The sequence below is a fragment of the Myiozetetes cayanensis genome, unplaced genomic scaffold (genome assembly GCF_022539395.1).
Source record: "Myiozetetes cayanensis isolate MyiCay16 unplaced genomic scaffold, myiCay2020 scf3, whole genome shotgun sequence".
Lineage (NCBI taxonomy): Eukaryota > Metazoa > Chordata > Aves > Passeriformes > Tyrannidae > Myiozetetes > Myiozetetes cayanensis.
The window spans coordinates 6,026,703-6,049,062 of NW_026087521.1; the positions used below are offsets into that span (position 1 = coordinate 6,026,703).

The 22,360-nt window shown below is 43.0% G+C and overlaps 1 protein-coding gene across 3 annotated transcripts in view; it reads left to right on the forward strand.

Annotated features, from left to right (window-relative positions):
- The window catches only part of CAMK1D (calcium/calmodulin dependent protein kinase ID), a 216,742-nt gene that overhangs the window by 81,130 nt on the left and 113,252 nt on the right, over positions 1-22,360 (forward strand). For all 3 annotated transcript variants that reach the window (XM_050324274.1, XM_050324275.1, XM_050324276.1), the window contains exon 2: positions 11,245-11,376. In XM_050324274.1, coding sequence (XP_050180231.1) covers positions 11,245-11,376 — 132 coding nt within the window. The remainder of the gene's footprint in view (positions 1-11,244; positions 11,377-22,360) is intronic.

The window sequence follows — 22,360 nt, forward strand, 5'->3', positions numbered from 1 at the left end:
ATTTTTTAAAATAGGCAGGGCATGTGGCAGTCATCTCCTAGGAAACTCGGCATTGTGTTATGAGACTGTAACGTGCTGTGATTACATTTCAGATAAAGGGGCTCGGCGTGGCTGTCAGATTGTTTCTGGTGGAGTTTTCCGACACAGAAGGACATCCCTTATGCAGCAGTTGGCTTTGGTTGGTGTTTATGAGTTGGTTGAGGCACTGAGATGGTTCCCCCTGTGCTGTTGCTCACTGGAGGACGGGAGGTGAAGACTGAGGCATGAGTAGCCTGGCTCTGCCGTGTGTTTTACTGTGTGCTGGGGCTGTGGGCAGTCAGGGTCTATCATGGCTCTGATGAGTCAGGTGAAGCTCAGAAGCAGAAGCTTGCCCAGGCAGATCTGGAGGTTTTCACTCTTCATCTCCTCAACAGCAGAGTTGGTAAATACATTAGTGATTGTTTTCTGTGAAGACTAAACCACTTGCTATTAAACCAGGAACCTGAAGACTTTTTATGGACAGTGTGACAGAGATACTGATGTCTGTCTCACTGCTGATGTCTTCCATTGACCTTCTCAGTGATCAGTTGCTTCCATGGACCAGACTGAACTCTTTGGGCAGGGAGATCTGTCCTCCATTCAGATGAAATGCAGGAAACACCAGCACCTTTTCTCTGCTGTGATTCTCTAACATGCTCAGCTGCTTTCATGCAGATCTGTGATGCTGAAAGGACTCATTCCCTCGTGATTCCATCTTCTACCATTATATGGGCAAGGCAGCAAAGGGCAGGGATGGTTCCCATCCCCAGAGGACAGGATTTCTACATGGGTCACTGACCTCTGTTGTTGAAAGCATGGGATAAACCCTGAGGACTACTGTTACCAGCCCTTGCAGGCTTCCTCTTTCATCTGAATAAACGCTTAGGCTGGGCATGGTTTGGATGGAAGCTGATGCAGCTTCTGGTTCCCCACATCTCCTGGGTAATTTCATTTTGGCCAGTTCCTGGGTAACTCTGTGGCGTCAGTAAATGTTCCTTCAGAGCAGCGTGGAGGCTCATGACAACGAGTTCATGGGAGGAGAGTTGTGCTGGTCCTGAATCTATTCTGCAAGTAACTTCAGTAGTCTCAACACAGCACCTTAAATACGGAGCAACAGAGAAATTCCTCGTCAGCAGAAGCTGAAAGGAAAACCCTTTTTGCACTGACTTTTTTTGACCGAGAAGGACTGAGGCTTGCACGTGTGGCAAGTGTGTGGCAACTCTTTTTGCAGAAGTATCTGTGGGTTTCAAAGTCCCTGGTAACTTTGTGTACAGTTACGCTGAAATAATCTTTGCCAGAATGTTTATTACCAAGCTTACTAGTTGCTAGGCAAAAGAGTTTGCTAAGATTTCTTCATGTACCTCAGCTCAGACGTGAAGCTGCATGTGGATACGTGAGTGAAGAGGCTGGGGAGTAGAAAAGCAAACCCTCTTCTAGTGTTTTAAGAGGTGGCCACTGAAAGTAAGACTGCAGATGGAGCTCTGAATACCCTGCAGTGCCTTTTCCTACCAGAGCTACGTTCTGAGCTGCAAAGCCATTTATATTCCATTGCACTGAATTGTGTCTCTTTATCTTTCTTTCTTCTTTCTTTTTTTTTTTTTTTAATTTTAAACTATGACTTGGAATGGTCAAAGATAAAAAATAAACATATTTTTTTATTCCAGCTATTTAAAATGAACACACAGGACTGGCTGGCTGGCTGGCTGAGACAACAGGATGAGAACAGGCCAATTAGAGTTTCATAGAGGCACAGAAGGGCTCTCACACAATGGGAATTGTTCAGCTGTGCTTGTGACAGCTCTGGACCCTGTGGCCTCCTCTTTTGGTGGCTGCTCATCACATTCATGGAGGTGCTTCCTGACTGGGGCTGTACACTGGGTCTGAAGGATTCAACTGGAAAAGGCAGATCCTAGGAGATGTGCCTTGATTCTGTGGTCTGGTTATCTAACCTAAATTTGTTTTTAGAATAGGCAGGAACTGTGCTGTGATCATCCACACTGATGTCTGGACATCTCAGATGGTCTCTTTGACCGGAGTCACACAGCAAATGGAATGGAGAATTTTTGATTGACAGGGTTTAAGGATCCTACAGAGTGGGCTGTCCTCAATATATTTTTGGATGTGATGTAAGCATCTGTTGGAGTTGCTTCTCAGAGTACAACAGGAATGGGCACTTTTAGATCACGCAAAGCTCCCAGCTTTTAAATAATTAAGTAAGAGGAATCACAGAATTGTTAAGGTTGGAAAAGACCTCTAAGGTCGTCTTGTCCAACCATGAACCTAATGCTGCCATCCTCACCACTAAACCATGTCCCCAGGTGTCATACTGGTCCTTTTAGTTCCTGTTACTCGAGTTCTGCAGTGTGACCAGAACAGTTTACGAAAGAAGGGGTTGGTGTTTGAAAATCACAGGTCAGGTGATACAATTCTTTGCCTGTGACTGCTGAGGAAGACTGCCAGAACTGATACTGTGGCTTTCTTTTGTAGAGATGTAAATGCCACCCACGTGAACGAGGTGCTGTGCAGACTTTTGCATCTTGGATTTGTGGAGGTCCAGGGCACCTTTAGGCAAAAAATCTTGGCTAAATGGAAGTTTCCCATGGTTTAGACACAACTGCAAAGCTATTTGACCTTTAGGCAGTGGCTAGTTCTGTCTTCATTAAAGAACTCTTTAGAAGGAACAGAGAAATTCTTCCAGGCAAAATCTTTGAGGTTTCCATGATGTGCCAGATCTTTTCTTAAGTTTCCATGTGGAAGAAGAAGAAGAAAGAACGTGCTTTTTCAAATTGGTGTAATCTGCTTTATATGTCCAGATAAGATCTCCAGAAATAATAGACCCTGCATGTATCAGTGTCAGAATAGGGAAATGCTTTGGGGAAAAAAAAAAAAATTACAGAGATCACTTCTACCTCAAGAAAGGTTCGAGGTCATTATTAGAAGAAAAAAGGTTATTTTCTTGTGAGAATGCTGCCATCAGATAAACCGTGGGAGACAATGAGCTCCTTTTGACTTAAAAGATGAAAGTGGAAAAAAGGTACTTAAATATTCACTTTGGAAAGAAAGTGATCATCAGTGGAGAGAAAAAACCTGCTTAACAGCTCATTTGTGAAGTGTATAATGGAAGGAAGTTCTCAGGGCAGAGAAGTGTATGTTTTGCTTTTGATTCTGCATAGCTTTACTGTGACTGCCACAGAGATTGTAATATAAATGTAATAGGCTTCTAAAGACAATACCTCCCTTTCTGATAGGGGTCAGGGTTAATCAGAAAGGAGCAAACAGTTCAGGAAAGAAGAGGATTGCAATAACAAACATGACTGAGGATCTGAGCTGGGCCACTTTCCCTTTTTAGCATCCATGCATCACTGTCTCAGAACAGATTGCATTGCATCCTATTAAATTAGCATACACCAGGCAGCTAAAACAAATTAGTGCATCTCAGAAGGGGAAGAGGTTCTTCAGAAACTTTTCTTTTTGGCTTAATTTCTGTGCTTTGTGTGGTTCATTCATCTTTGAACCCAAGTTTTATGGCACTGAAGCCCATGTGCCTCATTCTTCTCTGCATAGGATGGTTTGTCTTGCCTGGAAGTCTCCTTGATCATGTGCTTTGGTGCCTGGAGTGTGTGTTGGAGTGTCCCAAGCACCATGGGAATTCCCATCTGCGTGGCTGGGAGCCATCCTAGCAGTGCTTTGCTCTCCTGCCTGTGTTACAACTCAAAATCTGGCATTTCCATGCTTTGCCCTCAAAGCTGGAGCTGACTGGCTTGTGGTGGTGGGCAGGGAGAGGTGCTCAGGGTGCAAGGGAGCAGTGTGGCTGCTGATGCCTCTCAGCATCACATGTGAAGGAAGGGAAGGGAGTTCCTTGGTGACAGGGAGTGCTGGTGGTGTGTGCCATGCCCCGCCGAGGCCTTGAAATTCATCCTGGAGTAAACTAATTTCAACTACAGAATGGTTTAAATGGCTTCCAGCAATTTTTCCTTGAATGAAAATGATCGTTGCTCATTAAGGATGTGGTTGTGTTCTGGTGAAGGTGGTCCAGGGGAAGAGTCAGGGTTGTGGAGGAAACCACCTTGACTATATTGTCATAAATTCATGCTTTATGATGTGCAACTTCTTCGGTGTTTTCTGACTTCATAGAAGTCTCTCTCCTCTGAGTAGCTTTCCTTTAAGTAGCTGACATGGAGTTCCAATCTTAATTCTAGTTCTTTGGTGGGGTCTTCTTTGGTGTTTTTTTTGTTGTTTTCTTTCTTCCCTCTGAGATTATAAAATACTGAGTAGCTAAACCAAAAGAAATGATGAGCCTCAAATTACCATTAAAATTCTTGCAGCTGACTCTGGTGACAAAAACTGTCAAAACACTAAGCTGTTGTAATTGTAGATAATAGTACCCAAGGAAATGGAAGTTAAATCCAAACAAATAGAAAAGCTTTCAACGACTACACAAGATGAAAGCTTCGTGCTGCTCATTCTCTCTCAGCGAGTCACCCTGCAATGGTGGGAGGAAACCAAACTGGTTTATAAGGAGGGGAAAGAAGAAACTCTACCTGCAGCATGATATTGTTGGGTGTCTCTGTAATGGTCATTGCCATAAATCCCAGCAGAGATCTTGGTATCGACGTGGTTGCTTTCTCCCAAAAATTATGTTAAAAGGGGGACCAACAAAGTGACTGGAAAGGTGAGTCTGGAGCTGAGGATGTGCTGCCCATTCCTGGGCATGGTGACTCCCAGGGTCCTCTGGCATTGTGGGGAAGTGTGTGGTCACTGAAGGACCCCCGTGGTTTTAATGTACCCTAACTTGGACAGAATGCTGAGGGTACTGCCATGGGGCAGTGGCTCAGGGCAGAGAGAAACATGTCAGTGCTCCAGAAAGAAGCTCCTTGCACAGGAACATCCAGAAAAGAGTACTTTTCCCCCTTGCCATCGTTTGAGTGTCCATCAGGCCATAGCAACATCATTTTGGCACGCTGGGAAGTGCTGTTTATCATCAGTAATGGGTTAATGTAGCAGCCCCACCTCCGGGCATCAGGCATCTCCGTGGGGTCACCACTCTGGGTGGGGATCAGGATCAGCCCTGGAGAGGGGAACCAGGGTCAGACACAGCCCAGGGCAGGGCCATGTGTGGTGAGCAGACACTCACTGGGCCCTAAGGCGGGAAATAGCATTTTCAGTTGTGGCTGGGTGGCTTAGTGGAAGTTAAATGAGTAGTGAGGCTAAAAATACCAGTGTTAATACAGCAATCCCAGTTGCTGTGCTCTTGCCCAGGCAGAGGAAGCATTGCCATAGAAGGGGCTGCGGGGCTGGAACTGGGTGTTTGATGAATGAAAATAGCTAGAAAAAGCATTTGTGTTCTAAAGAATGGGTGGCTACAGTCAGATTAGTCAACGTGTTTCTTTTCCCATAAATTTATATCCAGTTCTTGGGAATTAGTAGGGATATCTGGGTTCTTTACCATGTGTAACACAGTCCCAAAATCCTTTTCCTTTCCTCCTGGCTCACTAAAAGCACCCACCACACTTCGGTTTTGTTAACTTTCCATTCAGACATCACTGAGCTATAGAAAATGACATTGTAAATTCATTTTCATGCAGCTGTGGTCAATACAATATTGTCACTGATGGACATGATTTCGGAATGAAAAACTTTATTTCCAGCTTAAGTTTGGGTTTATGCTGGGACGTGCCTGGATCACGTGTGAAGAGAGTGAGGAGGTGTGTACAGGAACAACCGAGTAGAAAACAATTAAAAAAATTTACTTGTACAGAAAAGTGGCTTAGTAGAAGAGTAGTCTGCAGGACCAGAATCTCCCTGGTATGTTCTGGTTACACAGAGCCTGAATCTGAGTTCATCCCACAAGTCTGAAAATGGAACTGAAGGTTTTTTTCTTCCATACTTGCCTCTGTTTGTGGTGCAGTGCAAAGTCACCTCTCTCTGTGGAGCCAAGGAACAGAATTTGAGATTTGAGTGTAGTTGCCAAAGTTACACTGCAAAAATTACCTTTAATTTGGTTGGTCTCACTTTTACTCAGTCTCCTGTCTCAGGGTGATCTTCATGGTGGATGTGGTATATTTTTCAGATAATGAGTGTTCACTATTTTTTTTTTCCATGGTTTGGCTGGGGCAAAGTACACACGGAAAGCCAACTGTATCCTAATTAAGAACATTAGCTCTATGCAGCCTGAAGATGTGAAATCTGTTTCCTGGCTATGTCTGTTGATTTAGTGTGACAGACCACCTGCTAATGCAGTGGAAAACTGCTCAACGTGGAAGTTGAATGGAAAAAATGAAGTTTGGTCCCCCCCATCAACTCTTTGTCTTCATTTCGTCAGTATTTTTGTGACAGTGATTTTTTTGTTGAGTGATAACAGATTTGCTGTCACAGTATATGCTGCCCGTTGTATTTCAGTGTTCATATTAAACTGTAGTTTAAACAGAAGAAGGAAAAAGTTATTTGTTCTTTATTTTGCTTTGATCTGCAGGACAGCCTAGCCTTGCAGCCATTGCTTTCTCATAGAAAATCCAGTCTGTTTGGGGAGGAACCAGTTCATATTCCAATGTTAATCTTGAAATTCTAAGCTTTAAATTTAGATAAAATAAACTAACTGAATGAGAAATAATTTAAATTAATTGAAACTATAAAAGATTGGCGTCCCATAAGATACTGCACGGTCCAGGTGTGTGCAAAGGGGTGAGAAGTCAGGACACCTCAAGCGCCCTCTAGAATTTGCCGTTATCTCAGTGTCACCCACCAAGTCCTTTAACCTCTTACTTCTTGCGTTGTTCCTAATTCATATAGAAATGATCTAAATCATGAAATTATTCCATGGCTTAATTAGAAGTGTGAAAAAACTAGTTCCTCTGGGGTAAATGATAATATGGTCAAAGCTTTCAGAAATACGTTGTTGCTGCACATGTATTTTGGCAGCTAAAGGTGGTTTCATTTTGCAGAAGTTTCTCATTTACCCATTTCCACCACTGTCCTACTTCCTCAAAGCCATGATATTCTTTTATTTGTTTGCTATAATCTCTGGGCAGGACAAGGAAAGTTCCTGAGGGATTTTGAAGCCCTTCTTCAGAGAGGCTAAGAGGGATCCCTGGGCATGTTGGAAGGGTTGAAATTACCTCTTTTCCATCTGAAAGGAATGGGACATCCCAACCATTGCAGACACCTTTAAAATCATAACTTCTAATCAATTAACCTCTTTCCCATATTTTAAAAAAGCCCATAAATCTATATCAGAGTGTGAAAGTACTTTTTGGTCCATATTTTTGGGGAGGAGGAGAATAAAACTCCCCCAAAAATTTTCACAGAGAAACAGCCTCCTTGGTATTTCACAGAATCAAAAAACCCTGTTTTCCTGGGTCCTTCACAGAAATCCTTTTTTTCCCATGCATGAGATTTCAGATAAAACCTCATGATTCAAAATTCAGGGTTGACCATGAAGGTTTATGAGTCTCTTTTAGGCTCAGTGTGATAACAATGGAAATACAGGCACATATGGGGCAGGCCTTGGGAACATCGTGTCATTATAAACACCATGTGGTACCTGCTAGGAGAGGTGGGGTTTTAATCCAGAACCCTCTCTGAGCTGCAGACCTGTAGTATTTTGGTTTTCCAACATCTCCTATATTGTTTTTTTCCTTTTTTATTGTGTAACACTGTTTGATGATGTTTAATGGAAGTGATGCCCTTGAAGCAAAAAGTCCTGTCATGGTGATCGTGTAAAATGCAGTATTTTCAGAAGCCAAACTTCTTTACAGAACTTTGTACACAATTAATTTTTAACCCTCAATAAGGAACTGTAATAAATTCTTGGAGATAAGCAGTTTCCTTCATTATTCATGATTTTAAAGGCCATAATAATTCTTTTTAGGGGAAAAATTCTCTTTTAGCAAGCCTGCCATGCTGGTAGTTCTGGGAAACTTTTTTGCAGAGGTGGGGAATTTGCTGTAGGATATATTGCAGTTAGCAAGAAAACAAGCAGCCTTGTCTTTCTGACTTTCTCTCTGTTATTTATCTATTCATGTGTGAGCCAGGGGGGGTTTAGTGGGGGCTGGACTGAGCCATTAAGGGTGGATGAATTCAGCTGCATGTTTGAAATGATGGTAATTGCTTGCCCATCTATTCAGTATAATTTTTGACTCCTTCCTGACTCCAGCAGACTGCAGGAGTGTCTTTGCTGCCTTTCCCTTGCTCCTACCATTTCTTTCTTCTTGCCTTAAGCCTCTGAATCTCTGTTTAAAACTTCGATCCCTATCTGCATCTGTTCCCTCCCTTCTCTTTCCTTCCAGCACTTCATTTTGTGCATTGACTTGTTGCTCTGTGAACACAGGAGCATTTACAGTGCCCAGGATAGTGCAGGCTAACTCCCATCTGCCTCCTCACATCCCCCTCCTGCCTTCCCGGCAGATCCACCCCAGCTCTCCCCCCTGCATTGCCCGGGGGCTCTTCCCAGCACCAGCAATTTTATGCCATGGCCTCATATAAAAATCAATGTAAAATTGTGTCCTGTCAGTGCCCAGGGTTGACATGTGAGCAAACATTTTAGCTGAGCTTCAGCTTATTTCATGCTTTAATGAGAAAGGTTGTTAAGGAGATATGGCATCGGGTTTTATGAGTATCTCAGAGTTCCCCCAAAAAATTTCATTTAAATTCACAGGGGCTTTTTCCAACCATGTGAAATCCATGTCTGTCCTGGTAAGTGGAGAAAGAAATCCAGCAAAATGATGAAGCCAGCTGAAATAGAGTCATTACCCAAAGCTGGCTTTCTTGTATAGAGAGATATAAAGGGATTTCCATTATTTTGTTGTCTGAGAACAGCAATGAAATCCAGATTGAGATGGGAGCTCCCTGTGTTTTCATAACATCGTAAACACTGGGAGAGCTGTGTGATCAGCAAAGGACTGGTATGCTTATGCTGCTTCTCACAGCATTTAACTGAAGGCAAAAAGCCTGTTCAAGACACAGGTGGAGTGAAGTGCAGTGCTGAGAGCTTAAGCAGATGGGACTGAAGGGGTTCATGAAATATCACTGGGAGCAGCCCGGTAAATTTCTGAATGCTTTGGTCTGTAACCAAAACTGGTAAGCACTGAGAGGTCTTAGGGCTTCCCAGCAAAAGGATTTTACTGCATTTCTGGTCTGGCTGTCCCAGGGATGAAGGTCAGGATGAAAACCTCATTTGGTGAATAAAATTACTGGGACTGTTGATAAGAGGAGAGCAAAGAACAGGTCGTTAAAAATGCTTTGGGTGGCTTATTTTTGCAAGCCCTTTGGATCAGTTGGGTGGATCCTAAATTGGAGCCCATGATGGTCTGATGTGCTGTGGTAGATCATACTCAAAGCAGGAAACAGTGAATCATTCTGGTACTCAGTGGCATAAATGTGGTCATAGTCTGTCCTTCTCAGTAAAAATGGTGCAAAATGTTCTTGGTTCAGGGGTTCACTGCCCCATGTAGACAATCTGTCAAACATCTGCTGTAACAGTGTACAAAAATCTTTCTTCATACATTCTTAAATTTCCTATCACTATTTCCCTATCCCTGCTGGCTGCAAAAGCATTTCTGGATAAGCAAGCACTTTTTTTTCCAAAGCAACATTCTCTTCCTTTTGCTTATCCACTTATCCAGAGGCTTAATGATTCATTTGGCTGTTTTGCAACTCAGGAACTGATGGTGAGGTCACAGCCGCCTGGTTGTGTCATCGAAGTGCATGACAAAAAAGGAGGAGGCTGGCCAGGAAAGGAAATGCTTTTGTTTATCCACAAACATCTAGATAAGCAGAAGTTGTGGCTAATGAAAGCCAGGGAAACTTGGTAGTAGCAAAATGAGGCTGTGATCAAACATTAACCTTTTAAGAGCAGGTTGGATGCTCAGCATGCTCCTGGGAATTTATCAGAGAGCTGTGAAGGAGAACAGAATAATATGCTAATGGGGGGGGGATGGGGAGGAATTATAAGAGAAAGCGTATTTTTATTTTGTAGAAACAAAATATGAACCTTGGTGGATCAGAGAATTAAAGAAGGGTTTGAGTGGGAAGGAATTTTAAAGATTCAATACCATACCATGGGCAGGGACACCTTCCACTAGACCATGTTGCTCAACCTGACCCTTCAGTTGTCATCGGGTTAGAAAAGTCCTTGGATCTGATCTTGCTTGGACAAAGTGGGTGCTTCAGGAGGAGGTTTTGGTGAAAAAGAGCAATGATTTGCTGTTCCTCATCCAGCCAATGCTCTCTCCTGCCCAGTACCTTGCTGCTAAATCAGTAACAAGTTCCAGAATATAAGCATGGTCCAATGTAGCACAGCAAAGTCCAGAGCAGCAGTGTCTGAATGATGCTCAAATGCTCAAAAAACTCTTAAGAAAAAAAATAAATGTGTATATAGCACTGACTGTAACACTTTCCTGGCCTCTTCTCAGTCAGGTCCAGATGCTTTGGAGGAAGCATTAAGAGTGCAAGAAACAATACACTATTATGAAATAACCTAATGAAGGAGAGGCACTGCCCACTCTTGGCAATTAGTGACTGGCTGCTGTGATGATGCTTCTTTATTTGTGTAATCCTCTCTGGGGTAACCATAGGGAGGCTGCTATTAAGGCCAACGTTTGGATTTGTGATTTAATCTAATTCTTTGGCTTTAGTGGTTACACACATCAGTTTGTGTTGTGGAATAACTCTGTATACACAGAGAAATTCTGACGCTGCTTCCCCGCCTGCAGTCAGGGTTGAGCCAACGGTGAGGAGACGCTCTGGGCTGCCAGGGAGGACCAGAGTGGGGGCCCTGACCTCTTGTGGTGACTGAGGAACCCAGAGCACTCTTGGCACTGGTGTGTCTCAATCCTAGGGACTTTGTGCTGCTAGGTGAATTAAACCTGCAAAAACCTTGGAAAGGAGAAAACTACATCATCCACCTAGCCAGCAGCCAGGCTGTGGTCCATGCCCCTGTGCAGAAATGGTACTTTCTCATTTTCAGGCTTTGCTTATATCTCTGCTGGACTATGCTTTTTTAATAAAGTTGTATTTGGTAAGCCTTTAATGTTTTGTCTGACTGTAAATGTCTGCATATGTTTGTAAAGGCAAAGCAACATGCTCATCATGCCACTGCTGTGATCAGCAAGAGCAGCTTTCAGAAGACACCAGAGCTATATTTGATGGTTGTGTTTCAGTGAACAGCTTTCAAAGAAAAGGCACCACTTTAAACCATGGCTTTTCCTTTTTTTTTTTTTTTTTTTTCAGGGGTGCATTCTCCGAAGTTGTTTTGGCTGAAGAGAGAGCGAGTGGGAAACTCTTTGCAGTCAAGTGCATTCCCAAGAAGGCACTGAAGGGAAAGGAAAGCAGCATAGAGAATGAAATTGCAGTGCTCAGAAAGTGAGTATCAGACCTTCATTTCTGCCTCTTTGCTTCTGTTAGACTCTTGCATTTAAGGAGCAGGAACAGTGACTGACAAATGTGAATGGTAGTTTGTTCAGCCCGTCACAGGCAGACAAGATGACCTGAGTTTAAATGGTGCTGAAAATATTTTGAGGAATGCTCTGGTTTTCTTTTGTGTTAAGGCAACCAAGTGACTGCAAAGGGGGAAAGAAGAGGAGTTAGACTGCAGTAAAGTCTTTGATGCCTTAGGAAGTCCTTATCCACTAATAATATCAGCAGTTGTGTCAAGGGCTTTGAGGAGAGTAGGAGCAGGTTATAATTTTCAAATGCAAAAATCATTCTGTATACTAACTGCTCTGAAATTATGACCTGCTATGGGTTTTCATTGGAGATAGTGGTAACCTGTGCCATGGAGAGGTACCTCTGCCACTTCTAGAAGGAGATTTCTCAGGGTTGTCCACAGTGTGAAGTTTTTCCTCACTGTGGCTGGAACACATGGATAAGGAAAAGGCATTTCACAATTGCTGTGAACTCACTGTAGTCATTAGAGGCTTGATCCTTACCTCTCCCTCATCTTATGCCCTGAAGGTGGGATTCATCTCACCAGACCCGAGACATTTGGCTCTGAACTCATCGCCCTTGGCTTTTTTTCTGGGAAATGGAGAGCGATTGGTCACTGCAGGATTAGTTCATGTAGTTTGTTTTAAACTTCTAAAAGTACCTTTACCTTCTCATTGAGTTAAAGGTAGTACAATTATGTAGAACTCCATGTTGGACTGGAACATTGATTCTTGCTGCACTGCTGTCCCAAGTGGGACTTCTTGTCCCAGCTTTTGGTCATATCAAAGCTGATGGATGATCATGTGGGCACCTGTGACAAAAGAGATCCTGAAATCTACCTGGATGAACTGAGTGCTCAGAGAGCCTAAGCCAAAGGAGCTGGTTCAAGGGCAAATTCAGTGACCTCGGTAGACAGAGGGGATCCTGTTAAGTGGAGGGACATAAACAGGGCTCCAAAGAGCTACAAGTATTTGCAGCAGTTGCTTTTCCATTGCTGGGTCCACCTCAGGTCAGTACAACATAAACCCAGCGACAAACACAGCCTGTTGTCTTGCTGTGTAGTGTTATTGAGTGTTATTTATCATAAAACTCAACCATTGCTGCCTCCATAACCCGATAATTATGACCAATAACCACAGGTTGAAAAAGTCTTTATGTGTATGGATTTGTCCCCTGGTACTCATGCGTGGGGTGGAAGAGCAGTAATATTGACATGCAGTAAGAATTGCCTTGCATCAGCCTTGAACCTAGGCTGGTAAAGCAGAGAAATCATTTATATTATTTCTTGCTTCTTTGTTGTGAAATTTTTCTGTTCCCTGCAAACAATTTCCTGAGAAACCAGGAGGCAGCACCCGGGCTCTGCTATTCCAGCTGCAAGGGCAGGAGAGTGAGTGGGTGGAAAATTCCTTAATTTCAGGCAATTAGATCTACTCAGTCTCTTGTCCTATGCATGTTAGGACCTTAAAAGAGATTTTCCAATTTTCCTTTTTTTTTTTTTTTTCCTCTTGGTGTCTTCTACTTAGCTGTTGCTAATACAAACTTTGCATGCCATTGTCTTTATTCTGAAAATAGACATCCTTGCTTGCAGATGCAGAATTGAATTTGTATGTGCCACCAAGGAAACATTTAGAAAATAACAAACTAGATCTGCCTACAGTTGAGGAGAGGGGATATCAACCTGTTTGTTTCTCTGTTCAGTGAATTCTCTACTTCAAAAGCTGTCAGTAAAAATAGATTTGAGAGAGGTTGAATGGATCCTCAGCATCTGTTGCTAAGCTCCAAAGGTATCTAAGATTCCTTGCTTTTGTTTCTGGTAGCTTAACACTGAGTGGGGAAGGCAGATTTGTGTGTTGTCTGATGACTGGGTGGGATATCAGAGCCCTGGGCGGCCCTGCATGGCTGTGACACAGCCTTAATATGTCATTAAGAACCTCTTCTAAAGAGGATGTGCACAGAGCATGCCTGGCAGGAGGAATTGGTTGCTGTACCCTGAGGAGGGCGAGGAGCCGAAGGGGATGGATTCACAGCAAACATAAATATGTGCCTGTGTTGATCCTGGTCTCCCTTTCTGGTTTTGCATTATGTCTTCTGAGGGTGCTCAAACTCTGCTGGGATAAAAGTCCCAAAGGTCAGCCTGCCTAGCTAAAATGCTGGTGAACTCCTTCTGATCCGTCAGAGTGGGATCTCTTGTCTGACACTGGACTTTCTCCTCCTATGTTCAATCATTAGATTTTTGCCTTCCTCCTGATAACCTCTGTGCTTTCTGGCAGACATCTGCCAAGTGTTGTGAAAGTCAACTCTCGTTGAGTTCTCCTGGTTGTGTGTCAAATGGGGTCTGCTGAGTGATCAGTACTTGCAAATGCCACCTATACTTTGCATCCTCTGACTGTGCTGGTGAAGGTTTGTCACCCTGCCAGTCCTGCCAAATCATTCAGATCTGGCAGAATCGATATGGAATAAAGTTCGAATGATGTTGTGTGTTGAGGTCATATTTTAAATAACATCTTTAAAATTCAGGATTAAAAGTCTGGTCATGGAGTACTATAGGCAGTAGACCCTGGTGATGAAAGCATGAATCCAGTGACCTAAAGCCTTGGGTCCCCTCTCATCTCTGCTGCTTTCTTTCTGTCACAGGAGTTATTGTCTGTCTCAATATTAATTGTCTGTGAAACAGCCTCTATTCAAAGAACTTTTGAATAAAGTTTTACTTGAATTTATTTTCCTGTCCTTTCTTGTGTCAGCAGACACAGAATGGGTGTGACAGGGGAGGTTTCTGATCTGGGCTTTTAGTGTGAAACAAGAACTTCTGTCAGTCCTTCTATGTGCCTGAACTAAAAAGCTGTTGGAAGTATTAATCCAATACTCTGTGTAGGGGAAGGTCAGTGATCCCCATGCGAAGTACATGGAAGGTAGGAGATGTTATTTCTCTGTCTGTGGGCTTGGATGCTCTTGCTGCCAACACAAAATGACACATTTTAGAAGTGATGTTCTGCTAACAGAGGAGAGAGCTGCCAGCCAACTGATCTGCATGTTTGTGTGAGTGCCAGAGTGAATCATGCATACTCCATAATTCTGTTTTTCCAGCCATGGCCAACAAATCTGTTCTTAAAAAAGAAAAGAGGCGGAAGAGCCGTTAAGTCAATATTTACGCCTAGCAACCTTAACAGGGTTCTTCCAATATGGACTCTTTTGTGTCCTGTGGAAATCCATGGCAACATTCCCCGAAGACTCGGATGGGTGGGGACAGAGTGGGAAGGAGCTCTCTGTTGAGTGCTGTGCTGGGAGAGACTGAGTCTGCAGTTAATCCAGAAGCCTGAGCCTGACAAAGCATTTAAGCATGTGTCTAATTTTAGAAAATTATTGGTTCCAGTGAAATTGTTGGGGAGGCTGAACCCACCTTGCTGAGCTCAGGCCTAAAAGAAGGCTTCAGAGCAGGGTGAGTGTCCCACTGAGCAGCTGTGTTTGGTAGCACAACTCAGGAGAGGAGTCTTCTTAGTGTCTTCAGTTAAGACATGAAGACATGGAAAACGTACTATGGTTTAGAATCTGCTTCATGAAGAAAATGGCATCTCTAGAACAGGACTATCACAGCTCCATTAACCACCTGGCTGTGGGGAACAACAGCACACAGTCGCCTTTGTGTGACACAGACTTTTTCTGACCTGGCATGTGGGGAGTTTCATAACCTGCCCTGAAAACAACCGTGTTCTGGTTTTGAGCTGAAAGAGAAATGTAATCCTTTCTATTGTTTGCTGCAGAATAGTGGAAATTTCTTCCACTTATGGTAATTGTGCAGGTGTGAACATGCTGAAAGAGGAATCATCTGCTAGACGGGTTCCTGCGGGAAGTACGTGGTGTGAAGAGTTGGGCTGTGGAGAAGCAGCAGTCTGAGGCTCTAGTTAAATAGAAAAAAAAATAGAAAAACAATGCTTGTAAGAGTCAGAGAGAAACATGCCTGATTTGCTTGTTGGTTTTATTCTGGTTTGGTTGGTTTTTTTCTTAGCTACACCATTATTTATCAGCAGAAACTCTCTCTGTTACCGTGGGTAATACCTGCACGATCGTGCAGACTCAGTGCTGAGTCAGAGCAAAGCAAAGGAAGGAACTATAAACTGTGTGTAGCCCTGCACCCAGGTGTATTGATTGCTTAATGGTAGTAATGTGCACATGGAAGTGCCTTGTTAAGCAATACTGTTTATCTAGCAAATCATACTCTGCTTTAGGCAGTTTCTGCTGAACAGGGATTTTAAAAATAATTTCTAAACTACTTAGGTATCTCTTATGCTCTCCCACTCCTCTTTACTCTCCTAGATCCTCTGGAAGAGGCATCATTAAATTCCTTATTACAAATCATGCCTTATTGGGGTCTGAAGCTACTTTTCCTGTGAAGCAGCTTGAGGGAACTGTTCCTAGCAGGTCAGCTAAAATTCTGCCAGCGCTTTCCATTGTTGTTTCATCAGAAGACAGCGGGATGGGGTGTTCATGCAGTGATTCATGCCCTGGCTCTGCCTCACTCCTCATATGCCTGCACCTACAGCCAGGAGCTGCTGCTGTAAGAAGGAGCAGGGAGAGAGGAGAGGAGGCATCCTTCTGCAAGATCTGGGAGCTCAGGGCTTTACCCATCACAAAGCTGAACAAGGAGCAGCAATGAAAAGGTTTCCTAGTGTGGGTGAAAGTGTGGAAGCTCCTGCTCTCACATAAATCAAACGGTGGTGAAAGTGCAGTACCTGGTGTTAAGGAGGACACTCTTGATAACAAATGGGGAAGAATCACACCTCCTCAAGATTTACATGAAGGCTAAAAGGATAATTAAATAAATTGAACATTTTTACTCCTTTTCAGCAGCCCATTGACAAGTTCCCTGTAAAACCTCTCTGCCCCAGATTCTTGTCTCTGTAAGGCCCCATCCCTCCGGAGCTAACCCCATAGCCTCTGGGAAGATGAACCCAAATTTAGTTTTGAAACCTATTAGTTACCCCTTATTAAACTCTTCTGTGCAATTTAACTCAGAAGCAAAGGCTACACTAATTCTGAATAAAATTGGCCACACAGAAGTTTAATGTGCCCTAACGTAAATTCTGCCATCTAATTAATTCAGATGAACGTTCCTCAGTGACTTTGTGGGACAGGCCCATCTATTCAAGTCTTTGGGTCAAAAAATACAGCCCTTGCAGACCTGGGGGGTCCCATACTCCAGTTTCCCAGTATAGAGGCTCTTTTGGTGCCCACTGAAGTTCTTCTCTGGTAATGATTTTTCCATATGAGGTCACGCAGGTGAGTACTGACATAAAAGTGATGATAGGTAAGATTGTGTAGCTGATGTACAAAAAGCTGTGGGATTGAATTTAAGGGGTTAATGACTAATTACTTCTTTGCACCCCAGAAGTGAGAGCTCTTTTTCCTGTCAAGAAATGGGTGGAATGGTTAGGGAAGAAAAAAAAAAAAAAGCACTTGGCATCTCTGTCTGTCAGGTATCATCTGATGCTTTACCCTGTAGACAAAATAGGCTTTCTGCTTTTTTATTTTTTCCACTGTTTTTCCTCCACTCTGAATAATAGTGAGAAGATAGGCTGCCTCAGCAAGAATTGGAGAGACAGCTGGTTGTTATATTAAGTAATCACTTTCAGAAAAAGCTTTTATGTAGATTTACTTGTTAAAACCTGGCTTGCTCATAGCACTGCAGTTGTGCTGGGGTGACAGAAGGCTGACTCTGCTCTCCCTGTCATGTGCTGCCATGCTCCAAGCCCTGCCAGCTGCAAAACCAGGGCATCCCAAAAAAACACTGGGGCCCTACAGCCCCAGGTATGGCTGAGGGTGCTCAGACGTGGCCACCAGTTAGGGGGTGATACACAGTGGTGCCATTAATGATGTTGATGTCAGTGGTGGAAGGGTAGGGCCCTTCCATGGATATATTTGCTGGCACCACACATGGGTATGCTTCATCATTGCCCTAAGCATCTTTTGGGCTGATCTGGATGCCTGGTGGGACCTCAGTGCCTGCCCAAGGAGCTGCCCTTACTGCTGGGCACTCCTTCAGGCATCCCTGCTAGGGAGGCAGGCAGGCCTGGAAAGGAGCCAGGATCTATAAAAATGCTTCAGGGTAGGGGGACAGTTGGGCATGCCTGGAGGCTGACATCAGCTTAAACCATGAGATCATCTCCTGGATCAAGGAGATGCAGACTGGATGAATTGCCCTTCTCCAGTTTCAGGCGAAAGGGAATCTGACCCTTTATATGTGGATATGGCACAGGGCAGCTCTGCCTTGGCACCAGCAGTCGGCTCCTTGTTAAGTAAATCACTCTGCTGCAAAGAATTCATCCAAGTGAAAAAAATTTGAAACCTGAAACAAAGCTGACACCATTCTTGATCACTAAGATGCTGGAAACTTTGCAGGGGAGGACTTTGCAGCCAGGACTGACTGGATTGCATTTCATGCTAGATTAGATGTAAGCAGATGAAGGGAAACGGATCAAGGCATCTTAAAAATCCTTAAAATACATTAAATAAGAGAGAGAAAAAACATCCCCTCTGAAGTTGTAAACACAAACAAAATCCTTTGTATCTTCTCTGGTCTTACACAGTTCCATTTACATGCAGCGTGCTGGGTCTGCCTTCAGGGACGGTGTGTGGCGTTTCTGTGTCTGAGCCCCCTTCGTGCTCTGCATGCCCAGACAGATTTGTATTCCTTCAAAGGAGGTTATTGTGGGCTAAGTCATTTCACTGTAATTGCTGGGTGACAACACAGCTGTCCTCTCTTTTTGGTCGTGATGGTTTACCAGATCTTCCTTGCATAACTGTTGTTCTTCAAGGTCACCCCATACCCTGACTCACCTCAAAAAATGGCATATCCGTGTTGGGAGGAGGGCACTGGTCAGAGGGGATGGAAGCACATTGTCACTCAGTGCTCTGACTTTTACAGTAATTCAGTGTATTGTGGAAGAAACAGCTGCTTTCTGAAATAGTTGTTCTAAGATGGGTTCAAGTAAGCAGAATGGCTTTGCCAGCCTTAGGCAGTACCTGCTTCTATAGAATCATAGTACATCCTGAGTTGGAAGGGACCCACAAGGATCACTGAGTCCAACTCCTACCTCTGCACAGGGCAGCCCAAGAATCACACCTTGTACCTGAGAGCATTGTCCAAACACTTCTTGAACTCTGTCAGGCTTGGTGCTGTGACCATCTCCCTGGGCACCCTGTCTTGTGCATAGCTGTAATAACAAAGCCGGGGTCCTTTCAGAGCTCTTAGCTGAAGAATGAGAATATATACCCTGTTTCCCAGTATTTAATACTTGGGAAGGTGGTTACAATTGTGTTTCGGCGGTACAAGTATCTGATTATATGTGCCATTGTCTGTTACCTAAAAGGAAAGAATTGTTAAGATGCATAAAGCCTCTCTAATAAGATCTAGCAGCTTGATAAATGACTCAGCTTTATATCCGGATGCATAAGGTCTGTCTTTGTTGCATTTACATGTTTAAAGCTAAGAGTTACCTTGTTTTCAAGCACATGGCCTTTGGTGGTAGTGAAAGCGTTTTCACCAGTTCTTGCAGCTCAGATCTTCAAGGACGTGTTGGTGCCTAAAAGTGGCTAAGGATGTGCTCCCAGGTGGCTTTGTTAGGCAAAATACTCCCTCTTCTGTTTTTTCTACTGAGATTCCTCATAGGTAATATGGAATGTTTTGTCCAAAACTGAGTTTGTTTTTCTTTTTTCCATGGAAGTAATTTTTTCATTTGGAAGATGTATGAAAGGCCACTTAAAGGTCTTGTGGCATTAGCAGAGTGAAGATGCCTAACCTCAAGATGGTCATATTTTGATGATGGGTAAGTTTTCACATACGTAGCCCAAACACCTCAGTGGATAATCCTTTGTCTGACTTTCATGCTATTAAAATCCATGGCTGTAACTCATAAAATACTGGAGTATCTGCATGGTTAAGTAGAGTTATAATTTGTGAAGCACTGCATGAAGGAGAGCAAGTAATGCAAGGTAGGAATCATCTGACCAGCTGGAAGCATCCTCAAGGTACACAGCTGCATCTGAGCTCAGACCTCACTTGCTGTGGAAATCATCAAATATGCATTTCTGAGTAGATCAGAATGTACAGGGAGGATGAACAAGTACTCCAAAAGTGTCAGTTCAAGAAGGTAGAAACAGAAATCTTATTAGAAATGACAGCTTTCGTGAGTACTCCTTGTCCAAAGCTCGTGGTTGCGTGCTAAAATGCTTTGTGAACACAAGTTGCTGTATTTTTGGCCTTTGCTACATTAAATTAGACAGGTAATGTGGCAAGTTTTGCTCATGTAAGACACCAACAACTTACATGTCCTGTTTCCATTTATGGAAGATTAATCACAGTTAAGTTTTGTGTCTCATTAAGGTAATGATTCCAGGTGTCTTAAACCAGAGTTTGGCGGAAGGGGGCTGGTTTTGACCCCAATAAAACGGGGAAATCTTTGCATTTGATCCTACTTTTAGCTGCACCAGGTTAAACCTGACAGCAGCCTCTGTGTTTGGAATATATCCAGTACATCCTGAACTGACAGCTGCATAAATTAATTGGTATTTGACCAACTAAGTCTGCAACTGTCAACCGTGATATGTGTTGTTTTTTCTTATAATGCTTACTCATACAAAACTTTGTTTGCGTTCAGTAGGAGTTTTGAAGGGGAAAAAATCTTTTAAAAATTAAATCTATAGGTATGGATTTTATCTTTTAACAAAGATAGACCTACAAGACTCTTCTTTAGCCTGTGGGCTGCCCTAGTGATCAGTTTGACCAAGGAAACAGTGATGATAATTTTGTTCCAAATTAAAAACTGATTATCTTTTTAAAATCAGAAATTTAAATTTTTTTATTTGTGCCTTATGTTCATAAGGCATTGGCTTAATCAGAATAGATAATTTTTATACTGAACTAGGAGTGGCTCTGCTAGGGGGTAGTGCTTCTGCAACTATAGAACTTCAAACCTATTCATCAAGCCAGTTTTCAAACTAAAGCCTAATATTTTCCATGCTTGCATCCATGTTCCTATGTCTCTGGCTATGAGATATCTGGCTATATTGCCCAGCTCTTAAATTTCTGTAAGTGCAAAAACCTGTGAGTTAATTTTAATGCTGACAATTAGTCAGCAATTAATGCTGACAATTTAATGCTGACAAAATATTAGTAAGTTGAGTATGAAATAATTTCCCTAAGGATAGGTGACAACTAACTTTTGCTTTTACTTTGCCAGGTATTTTATCAAATGAAAATTGTGAAGCATTACTTTAAACAGGGATGTTTTTGCCTCCTTTATTACTCCTTTTTTTTTTTTTTTTTCTCCAGGAGAGTAGACATAGGTAAATGTAAGCTTTCTTACAGATAATACATTCTTCTTTGAAGGCACTTAAAAATATAATTAGCAGAATTTGTTTCTGTTTCTTGAAAGTTTGTTCAATAACTTGGAGAAGGGATATAAGTTGGAAGCTTTCACAAATAATCTAATATATGTTATATCTCTATACTGAATCAAAACTGACTGACAAATGCATAGCAGTGAACTGTGCCAGACATGGTTTTGCACACCAGCACTGTCTCCTTCTGAGATTAGTCCAAGATTTCTGTATATAATCCCTTTGGTTCCCACCAAATAGAGTAACAACCTGCTTCAAATATCTTCATACCTTTGTGATATCTCCTGTCTTGGCTGACGCAGCAGGGATTAAACTGGGACCTTTTTGGACTTACACATACATATCTTTACAGCCTCAGCTAAGCAGCCATTCCCTGCAGGCCACTGAGATGGATTCAGGCCTTGGTGGACTGGGCTCTGAGTGCAGTAGTTAACTCATGCTGGAATACTTGTTGGAAAAAATACACACTGGTGTGGGGTTGTTTTTCAGCTGTTTGAGACTTATTTTTCCCCTCCACCAAAAGCAGAAGAGTTCTCATGCAGCAGCAGCATTTGGCATAATATATTTTGTCAAGAAACGTCTCTCCAGACCAGAGCAATCTGGTCACCCCCATGTCTGCTGAAAATGTGATCATTAGAAGAGAAAACAGCGGCTGTTCAGAACTTTGCTCTTAAAAGGGATAGTGGTGGATTTCTAACTGAAAACAAAGAGGAAAGGACTTTTTCTTTATTCTGTATATGCTCTCTTATGCGGGGCACAGCAAATATGACACGATCCACCAAGATGCAGCTTTTGTTGTCATTTATACAGAGATGCCAGCTTGCCCCTTTCCAGTGTTACAGTAATAATGGTGGCTGCCTGCTTTTACATTTACCACAAGTGTGTTGGTGGGAGGGAATCTGAAAATTCTCGTGAAGTTCGAAACTTTTCCTTCTGTGGTTTTTGTTTTTTTGTGTACTTGAGAAAATTGCCACTGAGTGAAGCTGCAGTGTGTCCCACAGTGTTTATGTCTTGGAGGCATCGTCCTTGCCATTTATGGTGTCCAGCACACACGTCCAAGCCATGTGGCATCAATGTGGGTAAACGAGCCCTCGTCATTAACAAATAGACATGGGTAACATGATCTAATGCTATTCTGGTCAATAGGAAAATTCGAAGTGGTTGAACTTGGTTACACGACTCCACGAGGCTCCCTTGAGAATCTCAGCCCGAAGCAAAAGGGGAAAGAAAGATGAGGTCACCCATGTGGCTCGCAGGGCTTTGTCTGCTGCAGTCGTGCAACATGGACTCGGGCCTTTATACACAGCAGAAATGCTGCACAGCCCCCTTTCCTCGTTCCAAGTGTCTCCTGAATTGCTGTAGCTGGAGAAAGGGCCATAGCCCATACATGTGGCTTTACTGTTCCAAAGGCAGTTTTACTCCATCTTCATGGCCTCTTAACTCAGGCTCAGCTGAGCCAACACGGGATCCTGGCTTTCCTACAGAGCTCTGTGCCATCCCTGGATTATCAGTGGGAACAGTGGGTGTT